Here is a 15460-nt window from a genome sequence, read left to right as displayed (position 1 = left end):
GGGGATAAATATAAAAAAATAAAGCAGTTACATAGAAAGTAATCATCAAAACAATGCGATGGTTCGTACTCAGCAATATTCGTACTCAAAGTGGAAAAATGAATAAATGTAATAAAGCATTGATAAAATAGCCTGAGCAGCACAATATAGTTTGATTGATATTCATAAACAAATTATAAATAATTACTTAAAACATTTATTATGTAACCTTTCCTTAAAGTCTGTACAATTTCAGTTTAAATTCAGTACTTTTTAGTATTTTAGTAATGAACAGGAAATTCATTCAATTATCCATATTTCAACAGGAAAAGAAATTCCATCGATGTGTTCTTGTGATAAGTCCATTCTTCGACCATATTCTAAATGACAACTTCCTAGAAAAGCAAAGAGGTAGGTATCTTTTACACAACTGATTTATTTGAAGCCTATGGCAATAAAGTAGTGTCAATAGTAAAATGGCGATACCAGAATTACTAATGCCAATCAAATACATGCTTGTTGATTTGAATTGACTAGGCATCGAGACTTTGATTCATATTTCTCAGAAGCAAGTGTTTCAATATTTTGCCATTTTAGCACAAAGCGAGTGCATGACGTGCATTTTTTTGTTATTATAAAATTATAAGAGCGGATAAAAAATCAATAAATACGCAAAATCTATTATTAGTTTTTAAAATGAACATAGAGCTTAAGAAGTTAGCAACCGCATTGTTCTGTAAAAGTGTACATGAGAAAGTTTTCAGATGCTCATCTAGACTTCAATGTTTGGAAAATGTGTATATTTTAAAAGTTGGCAATGTAGGACTTTTCGCATTTGGAATTATATAAAGAAGTTTATACAGTAATTATGTCATAATTCTAATTTAAGGAGAAATTAACATAACAATTGGTTCACCCGATTCGCTTCAAACAGCTATCATGTACCTTTATGGAAAGAAACCGAAAATAAGTCAAGAATATATTGAGAATGTTCTACAGATGGCTGAGTTCCTTCTTATACCTAATCTGAAGGCTGCTTGTAAAATCTGGCTCAATTCAACGGTGATAACAGAGGATAACTATTTGGAACTCTTGCAAATATCCAGTATTTACGATTTTGAAATCAAAAGATGTGTAGATTTTATCAAAGAGAACTTGCCAGAAATGCTTAATCATCCTCTTATGATAAATCTTACACAAGAATCGGTACAATTGCTGTTTTCCGATAAACGACTATCATACGTACCAATGGACGACAAACTACCATTTTTATTGAAATGGTCAGATGCTGTAAATTCAAGTAAGGTACAATTGACGGAATTACTGAAGACCATTAATTTTAACGAAGTCAGCATTTCGCTTATGCAAAACCTTACACATAAATATTCTGATTTTATACAAAAAGATCGTAATTCTCCCGTTATAGAAAATCACCAGGTCCTTTTTATGAAAGGATATGACATAAGTTATAATACATGTAAACGTTCTGGTGTTTAGATTTGGAAAGAGAGCAATGGTTTCGCTTTAATTCTGAATCATTCAAAAATGAAAGGTCTTACCTTCATAAAGACATTTCCGGAACATGTTCGACCTCTTCAGGACGACCGGCAATATGGTTCTCGGATGGAAACTATCAGCTATCAAGAATCTTAATGGTTAATTTACAAATGGATAAATGCACAAAAGTTAATATAAAGGGAAAAGACGAAAGTTTCATAATAACACGTAACGACAATTTTAAAATTTGCGGAGATTTATGTGTTGCGTCCTTAAACTAACGAAATACAATACACAAGAAATACAAGAATAACTCTGAAATAAATTACTTACGGACACAAGGACGTCCAATGAATGTTATGACGAAACGGTCATCGACTGACAGGCTCATTGCAATTCAAAAATTATATTGTAAAACAACAATTCACATTGGAACGTCAACTGTGTATATTGGATACATTGCCGATGGAAATGTGGAAATGTCACCGATTCTTTCTTTCAAAGACGATAAAGTACACCGATTACTAATAAGTGAAAATGCTATAGCAATGATCTTCAACTCACATAAATATGTCGCAATTTACGATCTTGTTGAATGTAATTCATTGAAAATAAAACAATCAACCAGCCTTGAAGACCAACTAGTTCAATTTGAAAATGGATTTTTGATTCATGATAACACGAGATGCATCAGCTTGACGAGAACAAATGGCCCATTTAATTCAAATAAATATGAAGTTTGTGAAATTCCATTTGAAAATACTGAATTTAAAGAAATAATTTACTGTTTTAAAGGCCAGATGTGGTACCGTTACCATCGCAAAAGTTACCACGAGGGCCCTGGTGTTTTGGAAACTGCTCCATGCAATGCAGTGCTACGGCAAAAACTTAAGGAAACTTTATCATGGAAACAGTTACTTTTGCCCCCAAAAGCATATTATTTTGAAAACATTTTTTCGAGCAAATGTTTTTCAATGTGTCTTCCAAAATATATGATTCGCTGTGACATCAATTTTCCTCACTGCGAACCAGGTACTGGAACAAACAAATATCCGTATTTTATAGTTAATGGGTTTATTAACTTCCTCGATGCCACTTGGCGTGATGACGATCCATTGAACAATCGAATGAACTATAAAGCGGACTATTGTTTATATGATTAAATTAAAAAAAAACAACATTCGTGCAGTCTGATATAGTCGGTGAACTGTTGTAAATACAGTCCAACCCCGTTTATTCGAAGTGCCTGGGACTGAATATTTACTTCGAATAATCGATGGGTTCGAATAATCGAGATCGGAATATTGTGATAGACGAAAACTACTCCATTTTGAGCAATCATATCAAAACTACCTTTTACAATACACTTACTTCCTGTAATCAATTGAGAAAAATAAATATTAAAGAAAAGATGCGTAAAATTATTGTATTGACTTTTAAGACATAACTACTTGCATTTTATTCTACATTATGTATCGTATCGTTTCGTTTCGCGCGAAGCCTTGATAATGACCGTGTTGTCACTACGGTATGTACAGCTAAACTCTGTTTTTTTGGATTAGGATAAAGGATTTCATGTAGCGTTACAATTTATGAAAAAAATGTTTTGGATGTTTTGACAAATTAACATGTACGGTATGTATGAAAAATATATCATTAACAGTGATAAATCGGACACGGTGCATTGCTTTTCATTTTCGGTAATTAAAGTTGATTAGAGTTATTATCATGACTGTCTAAATACACGCATGACTGTTGATATTTTTCACAAGTCGACCGGTCAGCGAGTGGATCTGCGCCAATTAGTCTGGCTTCGAATAATAATTAGGCTGGCTTCGAATAATAGGTGTCAAATTCTTTCATAATTGTAAAATCGGGACCGGAATTTTACTTCGAAAAATAGGAGGTATTTGGATAATGCATTTCGAATAATACGCTCGTATTTACATTGATTTATATAGAGATAAATACGGGACCGCCGATCTACTTCGGATAATGCTGGGTATTCGAATAAAGGGTTGTCGAATAACCGGGGTCGGACTGTATGTTTGACGTATTGGCAAATAATCACGTGGTACAACTTACAAATGTATTCAGACTGTATCGAAAACGTATAATAGTAGAATTTAATAAACATTAACATCATTGTTGTAATTTATATCCACTTATTTTTTTCTTATTTACCAATGTGTAAAGCAACACAGTGTTGGTATTTATTCCTAATGTATTAATTACTAATCAGACTATACCACCAAATTTATATATGGTATTGCATTGTCTTGGTTTTGTAGTATCCATGGTGAATACGAATAAATGTTTCAAAAAAGTATCATTTGTTTTATCATTGTTGTTTTGTTGCTTTATGTACTATTTGACTATTAGTGAACATGTTTGTTGAATTGATAAGTGCGCGCGCGTGTGTGTGTGTATGTGTTCGTGTGTGTTCATTGAACGCTGCCTTTCCTTGTTGAACTTGTTTATCATATTTTATACATAAAACATATCACGACGGGTAGTAAATTCTGGAAACACAATGATTCCTCGGAAGCATTAATCACAACAAAATTACATAAGAAATTCAGACTCGGTTTTATTAAGTCTGTACATGAGAAATAATGAATAAGTGCAACATCCCTCACGCCCCCTAGCACAGGCTTGAGCGGTACTCAATTCTCAACACTTAATAGTGCTGGCATCAATGATCCCGAAGGACCAGAAAATATAACAACACTGAAGTGAAGTACGGGGCAACTTTTTACAGCTGCCACACGGCACTTGGCACCTGCTGTTGTGAAGTACAAAATTTTGGAAACAAAGTGATCAGTCACAAAGGGCAGTCGATCAAAAACCTTTTAGCGATCAAGTGTATATGATCTTATAGCTTTTTATTGCATGGCTTGAACGTTCATTGAACGCCGACTTTCCTTGTTGATCTTGTTTATCATATTTGATATTGTTTCTTTATTTTGGAATTCTGAAAGGGGATCTGAGGTTATGAATCCTGCAAATAACAGACAAGACGTCAAAAGACAATTTTTTTTTTTTTTGGGGGGGGGGGGGGTTTACGTCACATCGACACAGTATTGGTCATATCGCGACGCTCCAGCTTGAATGGTGGAGTAAGACCTCAGGTGCCCCTCCGTGCATTATTTCAGGCACGAACGGGCACCTGAATAGAACCATCGACGTTCCGTAAGCTAGCTGGAGAGCTTCCTCACATGATAGAATCCAAAATCCATGTCGGGATTCGAACCATCAGCGGTGAGGGGCAAGTGGTTTGAAGTCAACGACCTTAACTACTCGGCCACGGACGCCCCACAAATTTAAAAAGCAGGCAACATATCCTAAGGGTGATTATACAGTATTCAAGTAGGAATACTGGAACCACCCAAGTTGAAAAAAGGTCAAATAGAAAAAAGGCCAAAACAACTCAACAAATTTATAACATAATGTTTGCCCCTTGTTTATATCAGTGTAGTTTTATTTTACAAAGGTTACAATTGGTATATCAAACATACAGGAAAAATAAAAAAAACAAAGATAAATTAGTAAGAAACGGTTAAATTTTCTGGGGTTAACGTTTGAAACGAAAGAGAAAGGGCACAAGAGAGGGACAAACACTGAACATTGTATTGTTTGCTGATTTCTGTCACAAAAAAATATAAAAATGCGATTAAACAGTTAAAATAAATAGAACGAGTTAATAACAAGGATAATACACTTCATCTTTCTACTGAAAACTTGTCGAGGCCGTAAGAGAAATAGTACTCCATGTTTAACAAGAGGACCCATAGGGCCCTGGATGGTTTACCTGAGAAATAGGTCAAAAGGTCAGAGTGGAGCCCATTTTCACACCAGAAACACAATAATTTGAAAACAAGGGACAACTTAATCTAAAAATAAAATAGTACACTGTCACCAAGGAAATTTGTGTGTAAAATTATTTCAAAACTGGACCAGTGGTTTAGAAGGTTTTTTAGATGTTTTTGTTCTCTAACTTTAACTCAGGCAGCCATTTTATTAAACAGTTCAAATGTCAGAGGTGAGCTTATAAAAAGATGATAGAAAAATAGAGGGAAAACAAACATTTGACCAAGTGGCTGGGGAATTAACTGTTGACCTCGATTCCCTGGGTCAGGGCCAATTTTGACCCTTTAAACAAACATGGAAGACTTGTATGTTTGATACACCAATTCAAATTCCAATTTTCATAACCTTTTTATTTTCATGCCGAATATCTAATCCATTGTGCTTTTTGATTGTCACAAAAATATTTTTTCTAGTTTGAACTATAAACAGGATTATCAATGACCCCTGGCGCGGGGCCAATTTTGACACTTGGACATTTATTTAAACAAACTTGGTAGAAATCAACTAGAAGATGTTTCTTGCCAAATATCTAATCTATAGTGCTTTTGGATTGTCACTCACAATTAGATTTTAAAGTTTTTACTATAAACAATAATAGGAAAATTAATTACCCCCACCCCCCAGGACCAGACCGATTTAAACCCTAGGGATTTTATTTGAACACACTTGGTAGACATCTATTAGAATATAATTCATGCCAAATATCTAAGCTCTACCTCTTTTGGATTTTCATAAGAAGATTATTTAAGGCTTTACTATATACATTTAAGGAAATTCAATGACCCCTTGTGCGAGGCCAATTTTGAACCTTGAATTTTTTTTAACAAACTTGGTAGACATGTATTAGAAGATGTTTCATGCCAAATATCTAAGCTCTTCCTCTTTTGGATTGTCACAAAAAGCTTATATATATTTTTTACTATATACATTTGTTTTTACAAGACGATCTTTTAAGATTTTCCTTAAAAATCGGTTGCAATGGCAACCAGTGTTCTTTTTGGAATTAAATTCTTTGGACAACTTTGGTAGAGCTTCATGCAAGAACATTCCTGTAAAGTTTCAACAAATTTTGCCGAGTGGTTTAGGAGGAGAAGTTGTTTCAAGAAATTGTTGACAATCGGACGACGGACTATAGGCCACCACAAAAGCTCACCTTGAGGACATAGTCCTCAGATGAGCTAAAAATCAGCGTGGATAAACACGAACAAAGAGGAATATCTTTTTATACGGCTTATTTTCTCTAAGGGTTATGCTGCAAATCCTCTCGTTTTGTGTTTTTGATCAATATGAATAGATTAATATTACTCATACTTTAAAAAGGGTCCATTTAAATTTAATGTATACAGATTACAAAATGCCTTTTTAATGAAATGTAGACGGCCAAAACTTTCCCAAAAGATAAAAAAAGGGAAGGGTTAAAGGCAAAAAGTTTGATAAAATTTTTTTTAAAGATAACCATATTTTTGTTTAAAAATTTTAAAAGAGAAAAGCCCCATTCACTCTTATAAAAAAATTTTCCCATACAAAGTAATTACAATAAAATTTAAAAAAATAATATAATTTTAAAAAATATTAAAACACACTTTTATTATTTATTTAAAACAGAAAAAAAAATTTCGGTCAGTGTTTCGTAAAAATATTCTAAAGACAAAAATTTGTATTACGTTTTAAATTTAAACCATTTCCCGGGAACAAAAATTGGGGTTTTTTTCGTTTGGGTTTTGATTTTTTTTATAATAATTTTTATGCTAATAAAATTCCCATCCCAAAAAAGTTAAAGCTCTAGCCTCGTCAAAAAATTTTTAAATTTTTTACTCCCCGGGGTTGAATTGTTTAATTTAAAAAAAGGGAACTTTTAAAAAAAGGGGCATTAAAATGTTTAATTTCCCCCACCTTTTCAACGAACGATTTTCCGGACATATATTTAAGACGATAATTAAATTGTATTCGCTGACTTTTCTTAGTAAATTAACTACATTATACGTGTCTCAAACTTTAGCTAGTAATGAGGATGTATGCACATTTTTTTGCGAGTAGAAAAATGAACTCTGGGAATATGTACCACTGAGAAATAGCCAGCGTGATTGCATGTTTAAAATTGTGAATAAAGCACAAAAGCAGATGAAACTTAAACATCTGCAGAATTTTATTCGTTACAATTTGCCAAATATTTTCAGTAATTACTACATTATATCCAAATAATGATGAAGAGTGCCAAATATGAATAATGTATTGTGTTTTACGATTTTTAGCCAATGAAATGGGAAAATAGCGTTTAACGTTTGAGTGTCTACCTGTGATCTTAACAGACAGATGTTTCACTGTTAGGGGATTATTAAAAAAAAAGCATAACATGTATGAATAGCTATGCTTATCTTTATTTTGAAAATCATTAGTTAATCATAAATTTATTGTAATTTGCATATTTAATTTAATTTCAAATATAGCTTATCATTTAACTGACATAATTTTAATGCATTGCTTGACAAACAAATTTGTATTAAAACCAAAGCTAGTATGAAATGTGCAACAACTTTTATCAATAACTGTTTTTCACTCCTCTTCATACAACCATGGTTTACACCGCTTACAGAACCATTTATCTCCACCTTCCTCTAAGCTCTCTCGTACATACATCTTTTCACAATATGTCAAGCACTCCTCATGATACCACCGTTGGCATAACTCTTCATCACACCCAAACCAAAACCTCCCATTAACCTCACACACATACATTCCAGCCATAAGTGCTGCAGCGCCAGCCAAATTCGCTTATTTCCTTTTTTCTTTTCTTTGCTCAGCTTTTCTCCTTTTCTCGTTTAGTTTAAATTCCTTCTCCTCCTCTCTCTCTTTTTTTTTTGCGCGCCTCTCTTCCTCTACTTCCAATCGCTTTTCCCTCTTCATTTCCCTATCTTTCTCTCTCCCTTCAAGACCCTCAATTTCTTCTTCTCAAGATCTTCTTTCTCCTAAAATGTATTAAAAATGCGTTTTTATCACAAGCACTAAAATATCATCGAAGAAATGATTTCTTGAGATGTAATTTCCTGCGAGGTCAGTTGTGCTTGTATCACATTTTTTTATCTTATTCTTTTGTTGTACTATGTCAAATGCATAATTTATATGATTAACCATTATACGTATCAAATGATTTGCTGAAGAGACAAACCTTTAGCTGTTTAAGCAAGTCTTCTCCACTAATCAAACGACCCTCTGCTACAACCCTCTTTTTTCGTTGAACTTGAGTGGGCTTTACTGGTGGAGGCAATAATATGTCTGCAAGACTCGCAGGTATCAATCCACGTTTTACTTGAGGATTTGATAGAAAGTGACCACATTTATCACAAGTCTTTATTTGTTCATCACTTTTGTTTTCTAGAAAAAAATGAATGTAACAAGTTTGTTCATTTTAAAAGGTTTTTTACACTTCGTTATATCAAACTGATTATGTCATAAACTACCAGGATTAAAAAATCGTTCGAACCGCTCCGCTGCACTTATTGGTGTTTGTATTCTGTAAAATTGCCCATCTGGAACTGAACTTTTAAATAAAAGGGCAAATTGGGTTAAATTGACAAAAATAATGTGCAAAATTTAATCTTATTACCTCCGTTACGATGATCCAATGAAGCTTCCACCAGCTGGGAAGTATCAATGGCCTGTGGATTGTTTGGGCATATTCCAGGAACAGCAAATGCCTCTTGAACTGATGCTGGAGTAGCAATGTCAATTGCATGTTTTAGTACATTAGGAAATTTTGCTTTCCCAGTACTTACACCAGCACCACCTAAACCAAGTCTTGCTGTCATTTCAGAAAAACGACTCTTAAGTGGGTCTTTTACCTGAAAGATATGTTTTTTCAATATTGTATGTACAAATGTATTGAGAAACAATTAAAAAATAGGGCTATTGCCCATTTAAATTACAGACATCTAGACCTATTCTTTTTATTATATTCCATGCTAGTCTCAACTATGAATTTTACTAAGATAATCTTTAAATTGTAATGCAACCTTGAACCTAAGCAAATTTGAACATTTACTTTAAATAAAATCGTGTTCACTAACACTCTTTATATGAATGAATCAGAAAATTGAATTTTTGAAATCATACATTGAACGTTACATACTTTTACGTCAAGTGGTTGTAGGATATGAGTGGTGTGTCCCTGAAGTCCTTCCAACCTACATCATTTGAAATTGCTGTTTTAACCACTTTAACGCTGATATGTGCGTCACAATTATCCATTAAAAGGACAACAGGACGTTCCCGGCCGCAGTTGGGAATGACAAAATCTGCAAACCATCTTTGAAATAACTGGGTGTCCACGTACCCATTTTCACTGGTTGCATATACCCAGGAATCTGGTATTCCATCAGTATATTTACGGTGTGGAAGCGAACCCTTGCAAAATAAATTACAATTTTGTAACTTATCATTTAAATAAAAATATATGAAAATAGATTTTTTTACGAATTGTAAAAAAATTGTATAAAACAAGGGGGATAGCTATCACACCTTAAATTTAAAAAATAAAAATGTGGACTAAATGTTTTGAATTAAAAATTTGGGAATGAAATAAAAATAATTTAAGGTTCGCCCAATTTTTAGTGATTTTTTTATTTAAATTTTTTTCAAAAAAACATTTTTACCGGAAAAACCATTGGGGTTTCAAAAATCTTTCCCCAAAACTTTCCCCAAATCATTTAAAACGCAGTGAATTTATCAGTCCCCTTGTGACTCTTCGTTTGAAATACGGTCCCCTTTTTTTAACCAATAACTTTTTATCCCGGATTTTCTCTCCAATTAAAACAAGTTTCGTTTACAATTAAAAAACTAAAATAAAAAAAAGTAAACCCTTGGGCCTTTAAAGTAAATTTTTTAAATTAATTACAAAATATAATATGGACTAAGTAGACAATACGAAAATAAACGACAACTGACGCATGCGCAAATATCAAAAATAATTTCCCGCGTCTAGTATACGGACTGCACACGGCAAAATGAATACTAATGTAACAAATGAAAACGACTCGAGACGCATGGAAAAAAAAAGCTGAGCTTCGAATTAACATGTGAAAAGATAATTCGAGTAAGATTCGCTGTAGTAGCAATATAATTTCAAATTTGAATATACCTGCGACGGCTTGTCTTTGACGCCATATTTTCCAAGAATGTCATCCAAAAGAACAAAGAAATCAGCCATTACTTTCCTGTTAAACATTGAACATCTTGCCTTGTCAGAATTTTCTGGTTTTCTTTCGGATAATTCCGGGTGCCGCTGTATGATTTTTTTTTCAGCCACTGATTTTTAAAACCCTTTTTTTAAATTTAAAAAATGTGTTTCCGTCCCGAAAAAGTGTGAATACAATTTTTTGTTTAATAATTTTGTGCATCGACCCAAATTTTAAAAAAAAAAAAAATTTATTTTCACTTGATTGTAAATTTTTATGTTTAAAATTTTTTTCAAGGGATGAAAAAGGGGAAAAAGATTTATTCGAACCCCCTCGTTTTGCCGTTTAACAAACCCTTTTTTTCTAAATTTTGCATGACTTTTAGAAAAATTTTATAATTTTAACATTGGTTCAGAGCATTTACAAAAAACCCCCACCCGAACCCTTTACAATTGTTGAATATATGCTCTGGTCATTTTCCATTTGGGAAAACCCGATTTGCCATGGGGGCAGTAAAAACCAAACCCGCCCTTTCCCTCGGGGCCCTAAAACTGCCGACTCGGCCCCTTTACTGATGTTTCATAACGGCCTCGAATACGGTCAGATAAGTTTGGTTTTGGGACGCAGTACTCCGCCGCTGCTTTTCTTATCTTCATCTTGTTCTGCTTTACAGCAGAAATGGCCATTTTCATGCTGGCTTCATCGTATTTCTTTCTGACCATACTAGAAAAACATAAATACAAGTAAACACATCACAATTTCTATGTCAGCAAAAATACTTAAAATTTATGTCTAAAATTTTTAATGAAACTTAATATTAAGCATTATTTTAATATGCGCAGTTTTACATACAGCGGAGATAAAGGGAATGTACCATACAGAAATAATTACTGCACCAATTTGTGCTAGTTGACTCCCTTGGATAGAAAAATTGCCGATGGCCCATCTCTTATTTTACTTTATTTCCTTTATTTCATTTTCCTTATTTTTTAATTGTTTTAACAGTAATATTTTTTATGTTATCAACTTTCTGATATATACGAAATTTATGTAAAAAAAATATTAAGAAAAGGAAAATAAGAAAAATCGTCTGCATTATGCAATTGTTTGGGCCCCGGATTGTATCCAAAAATAGACAAAATCATGCGCATGCGCAGAGTGCACTAAAAGCCCCGAAGGGAAGTAAGGCTGTTTTAATAATACATGTATGATGTTTTTATGATACTTTTTGATGTTCTCGCCTGGAAAAAAGTTTATTCTGTCAAAAAGTCAAAACAACCGTCCTGATGATACAGATGAAAACTCGGTTTCGATAAATTTAAAATAAAGCCGTTTTCGTACTTGTCCGGAAACTATCATTGTCAGGAAACTGGTTCTCAACCAGTACATTATATATTTTTATTACACACTTATGAATAAAATATTGAGAAATATCATTAAAATAAATGCATATTTACAATTCGCGTATTTTCTCTATATAAGTTTATTTTTCACTGCAGTGGAACATATGTATCATACTTTCACTGGTATCTTCCTTGACTATTTCTTCTTCATTCATATTGAAAGTAAATAATGAACAAAAAATTAAGTTAACTATAATACCTATTTCATCATCTTAACATAGAAAGGTATTATAAAAGACACAGAAAAATCATATTATTTTCAAGGATGACGGGATTTATTTTCATCTCGTGGTATGAAATTTATCATATTTCACTCGTGGCTATGCCAACAGAAAATTCAAGTTCGTTTACAATAACTACAGGATTTATCTTCAGTTTTTATTATTATTTTATTTTAGCACGATGCATGTGAAATCTATTGTCCAAGGTTTGATATAAAATATGACAACAAAAAATAATCATTTAATATCATTCAATACTAAAATCATTGATGGAAATTCTATGAGGAGAATACTAAGAAAACCCTTAGGCAATCAGGAGAAATAGAACGACCTAAACAATAGGCATCCGGTATAGTACCTCTGCACGACAACGCATCATCGCACGGCGGGAAAGTTGTAACGTCATTGCTAGAGCGTTATGAGTTGGAAACCCTGGACCAGTGACGTAAGTGGCCTGTTTTCCCAAACTGAAAGTTAACATTAGGGGTATTCGTCCTTAAAATATGAAATAACTTGAATTTGCCCCGGACGCGAGGGTGAGTATGCCTAGCTACGGACATAAAAGACCTGCCAAGGAGGTGGAAGTCTGTCATTGATCACAAGCGTAAATTACTTTGAAGTAATGTTGAGAACTTTAGATTATTTATTTCTGAAATCATTTGACGGATTGCATTATATGACGAATGGCACTCGTATAATAATATATTGACAGCTCCTCTCCTTTTAACATTCTTCATTTCATATCCTCGAAAACCATCCAAGTAAAGCTACTTTTTACCACTATATTGTAGGATCCGCGTCTATCCAAAATTTCTTGTTTCAATGCTAACCTTACGTTTAACATTACTATACACCTTTTTATTGTTCTCGGACTCAAGTTCAAAGTTGTTCCTTCAGACAGCAGTTAGCATCTGATATGCTTAAAATATTGTATGCTGCGACTTCAAGCATTTGTTACTATGTTGAGTGGTAGATTGTTCAAATGTTTACAAACCCTGGTGGTTTGTTTCATTCACAATTTCTTCAAAATCATACTTTTCATATCGATGTTTTATTTCTTTCTAAAAGGGTACAAAATAATTTTATAACAAATTTCTTTTACTTAGAACAACAGCAGTTTTTTTTTATAAAAATAATATATTTTTTATTAAAATGCACAAACAAACAAGTCAATATAATTGATCAAGCAAATAAAACTTTGAAATATTTATCAATCAATTTGAAAGCACATTGTCTGACAATTTTGTTTCTTGTGGAATTAAAATTATCTTGAAACGTTTGCATTGGTTTGATCAATTATGAACAAAGAGTGTTATCATGATACTTAACTTGTGTATGTTATAGTACATTTAATTAAATTTCTGAACTTCCGTGTAAGAAGTTTGCGTAACATTTTTTAATTAGATGATACTACTACCCACAAGGAACAAAGTCGTAATCCTGTCTTGCATGATCACCCAATGTCGTAATGACAAGTTTACATAAAAATTATTTACATATAATTAATCAACATTATACATAAATGTAAAGGTGTACATAAATCCTACATTGATAACAAAATAAAGTTTCATGGGCCCTGAATGTTGCATCAATTATACTCATGAAAATTATGGTTTAAAATTAAGTAGACTCTGTTTAATGCTTCATTGACTCTGAACACAATTTTACGATGCTATCCATATATCAAAATTCGTGCAGAAATTAAACGTTAAACAATTCCTGGTTCAATAAGACAAAAATATAAGTGTACATGATATCGACAAAGCCAATGCTGAATTTCCATATTCAATTAAAATATTATTTTCATGCAGGTTTCTTTTTATGTTACTTTATAACAAACATCTCATTCTCATTGTACAGTCCATTTTATTATCATTTTCCTTTTAGAAGAGTTAGTCTATTTCATTCCTGATATAAAAGTCATTTTATCAGTAAAGACTCTACGTTTATTGCATTCATTAGTGTTTTATTTAGCATCTTATTAGCATCTTAATTTTTATTATGTGAGTTGAAATGGCTATCTTATTCCTAATTGTGCAGTAGAACAGTCTTTTTCATTCCTAATTGAACAATCAGAAGGTATTTTCATTCCTTACCATAAAGTAGGGATGTCCACTATATTCCGTTTTGAAAAGCAAGACATTCAGTTTTATTTGTTATTGTAATACCAGTATGACTTTACATTCCGCATTGCACAGTTAGACAGTCTTTTCCATTCCGAATTGCACAGTTAGACAGTCTTTTCCATTCCGAATTCTAAAGTCACAATGTCTATTCCACTCCTTACTGTAATGCGAGAATTAATAAACCACTCATATATGTTAAGTCAGCATGTTTTTTAATGAAGCCGGAAGGTTACACATTCATTACTGTAAAGTCATAATGCTTATTAAAAATTCAGGGTGTATATTTCATTCCTTATTATAAAGTCAGAATGAGTTGTTCTTTTTAAAACAACATTTGCCTTTTTAAAAACCTTACAATTAACAGACATAATGCAATTATATCAATTCATAATTATAAATTACCCTGACATCAATCGAAAAACAATATAAAATATTTGAATAAAAAGTTGAAACATGTTTGCTCTGCCAAACGTAACTAAATAGTTATATACGTAATATAACGCACATTACTACAATTTTTCTTGAGGATATATCTAAATTTAATGCCTTAATGCAACATATTTCACATCTAATCATATTATGAATAGTGTTCATGCATGAATTTTATATTGCACCATACTTAACTAGACTGTCATTACAAAATGTATTTATTTTTCAAAAATTATATTAATTGAAAAAGTTTCGAATTCCTTAGGAATTTTCATACTCTTTTAATATAATAGTTGAAAAAGAAATCGCTTACACCATTAAATTTAAAGAAAAAAAAACATAATGTTATTGCGTGGTCAAATTTTGATTAGTAATAAGACAATTTATTGTATTACGTCATCACAAAAAGAAAAATACAAAAATCTATGAATACATTAAAATAGATAACAAACAGGGAAATGATATGTGCATTTGTAAATGACACTTGATAAATTCTTAATAAAATGATCAGATCGGTACATATCGTTCATCTTTGGTTACAGTGAGTATACAATCAAATTCAAGTAATAATGTAAAGATGTTTGTCAAACGAATACTGAAATATACAACATACACTGACCACATATATTGAAATGATAAAAACGAATATACCACCATACGCTGTGCGGTGTTAAAATGATATATGACTTTAAATTTGCCAAACAAAATATATTCAAACACAAATACCATAGTCCACTTTGCACAATAGCATTATAAAACCCCTT

General features: G+C 32.3%; 1 protein-coding gene across 1 annotated transcript; it reads right to left on the bottom strand.

Moving 5' to 3' along the window:
• Nucleotides 1-7709: 7709 nt before the first annotated feature.
• LOC132746823 (uncharacterized) lies at nt 7710-9179 on the bottom strand. The gene is made up of 3 exons (XM_060736083.1): nt 8951-9179; nt 8513-8718; nt 7710-8312 (listed from the first exon to the last, which is right to left on the bottom strand). The coding sequence occupies exons 1-3, from the start codon at nt 9150-9152 to the stop codon at nt 8247-8249; spliced, it is 474 nt and encodes a 157-aa protein (XP_060592066.1). The 5' UTR covers nt 9153-9179; the 3' UTR covers nt 7710-8246.
• Between the last annotated feature and the right edge of the window lie 6281 nt (nt 9180-15460).

This window comes from Ruditapes philippinarum, unplaced genomic scaffold, assembly GCF_026571515.1.
Source record: "Ruditapes philippinarum isolate M1 unplaced genomic scaffold, ASM2657151v2 ctg22353_1_1_1_1, whole genome shotgun sequence".
NCBI classification, from domain to species: domain Eukaryota; kingdom Metazoa; phylum Mollusca; class Bivalvia; order Venerida; family Veneridae; genus Ruditapes; species Ruditapes philippinarum.
Note: the sequence above shows the minus strand (reverse complement) of the source record. Positions and strands in the feature narration are given on the sequence as shown.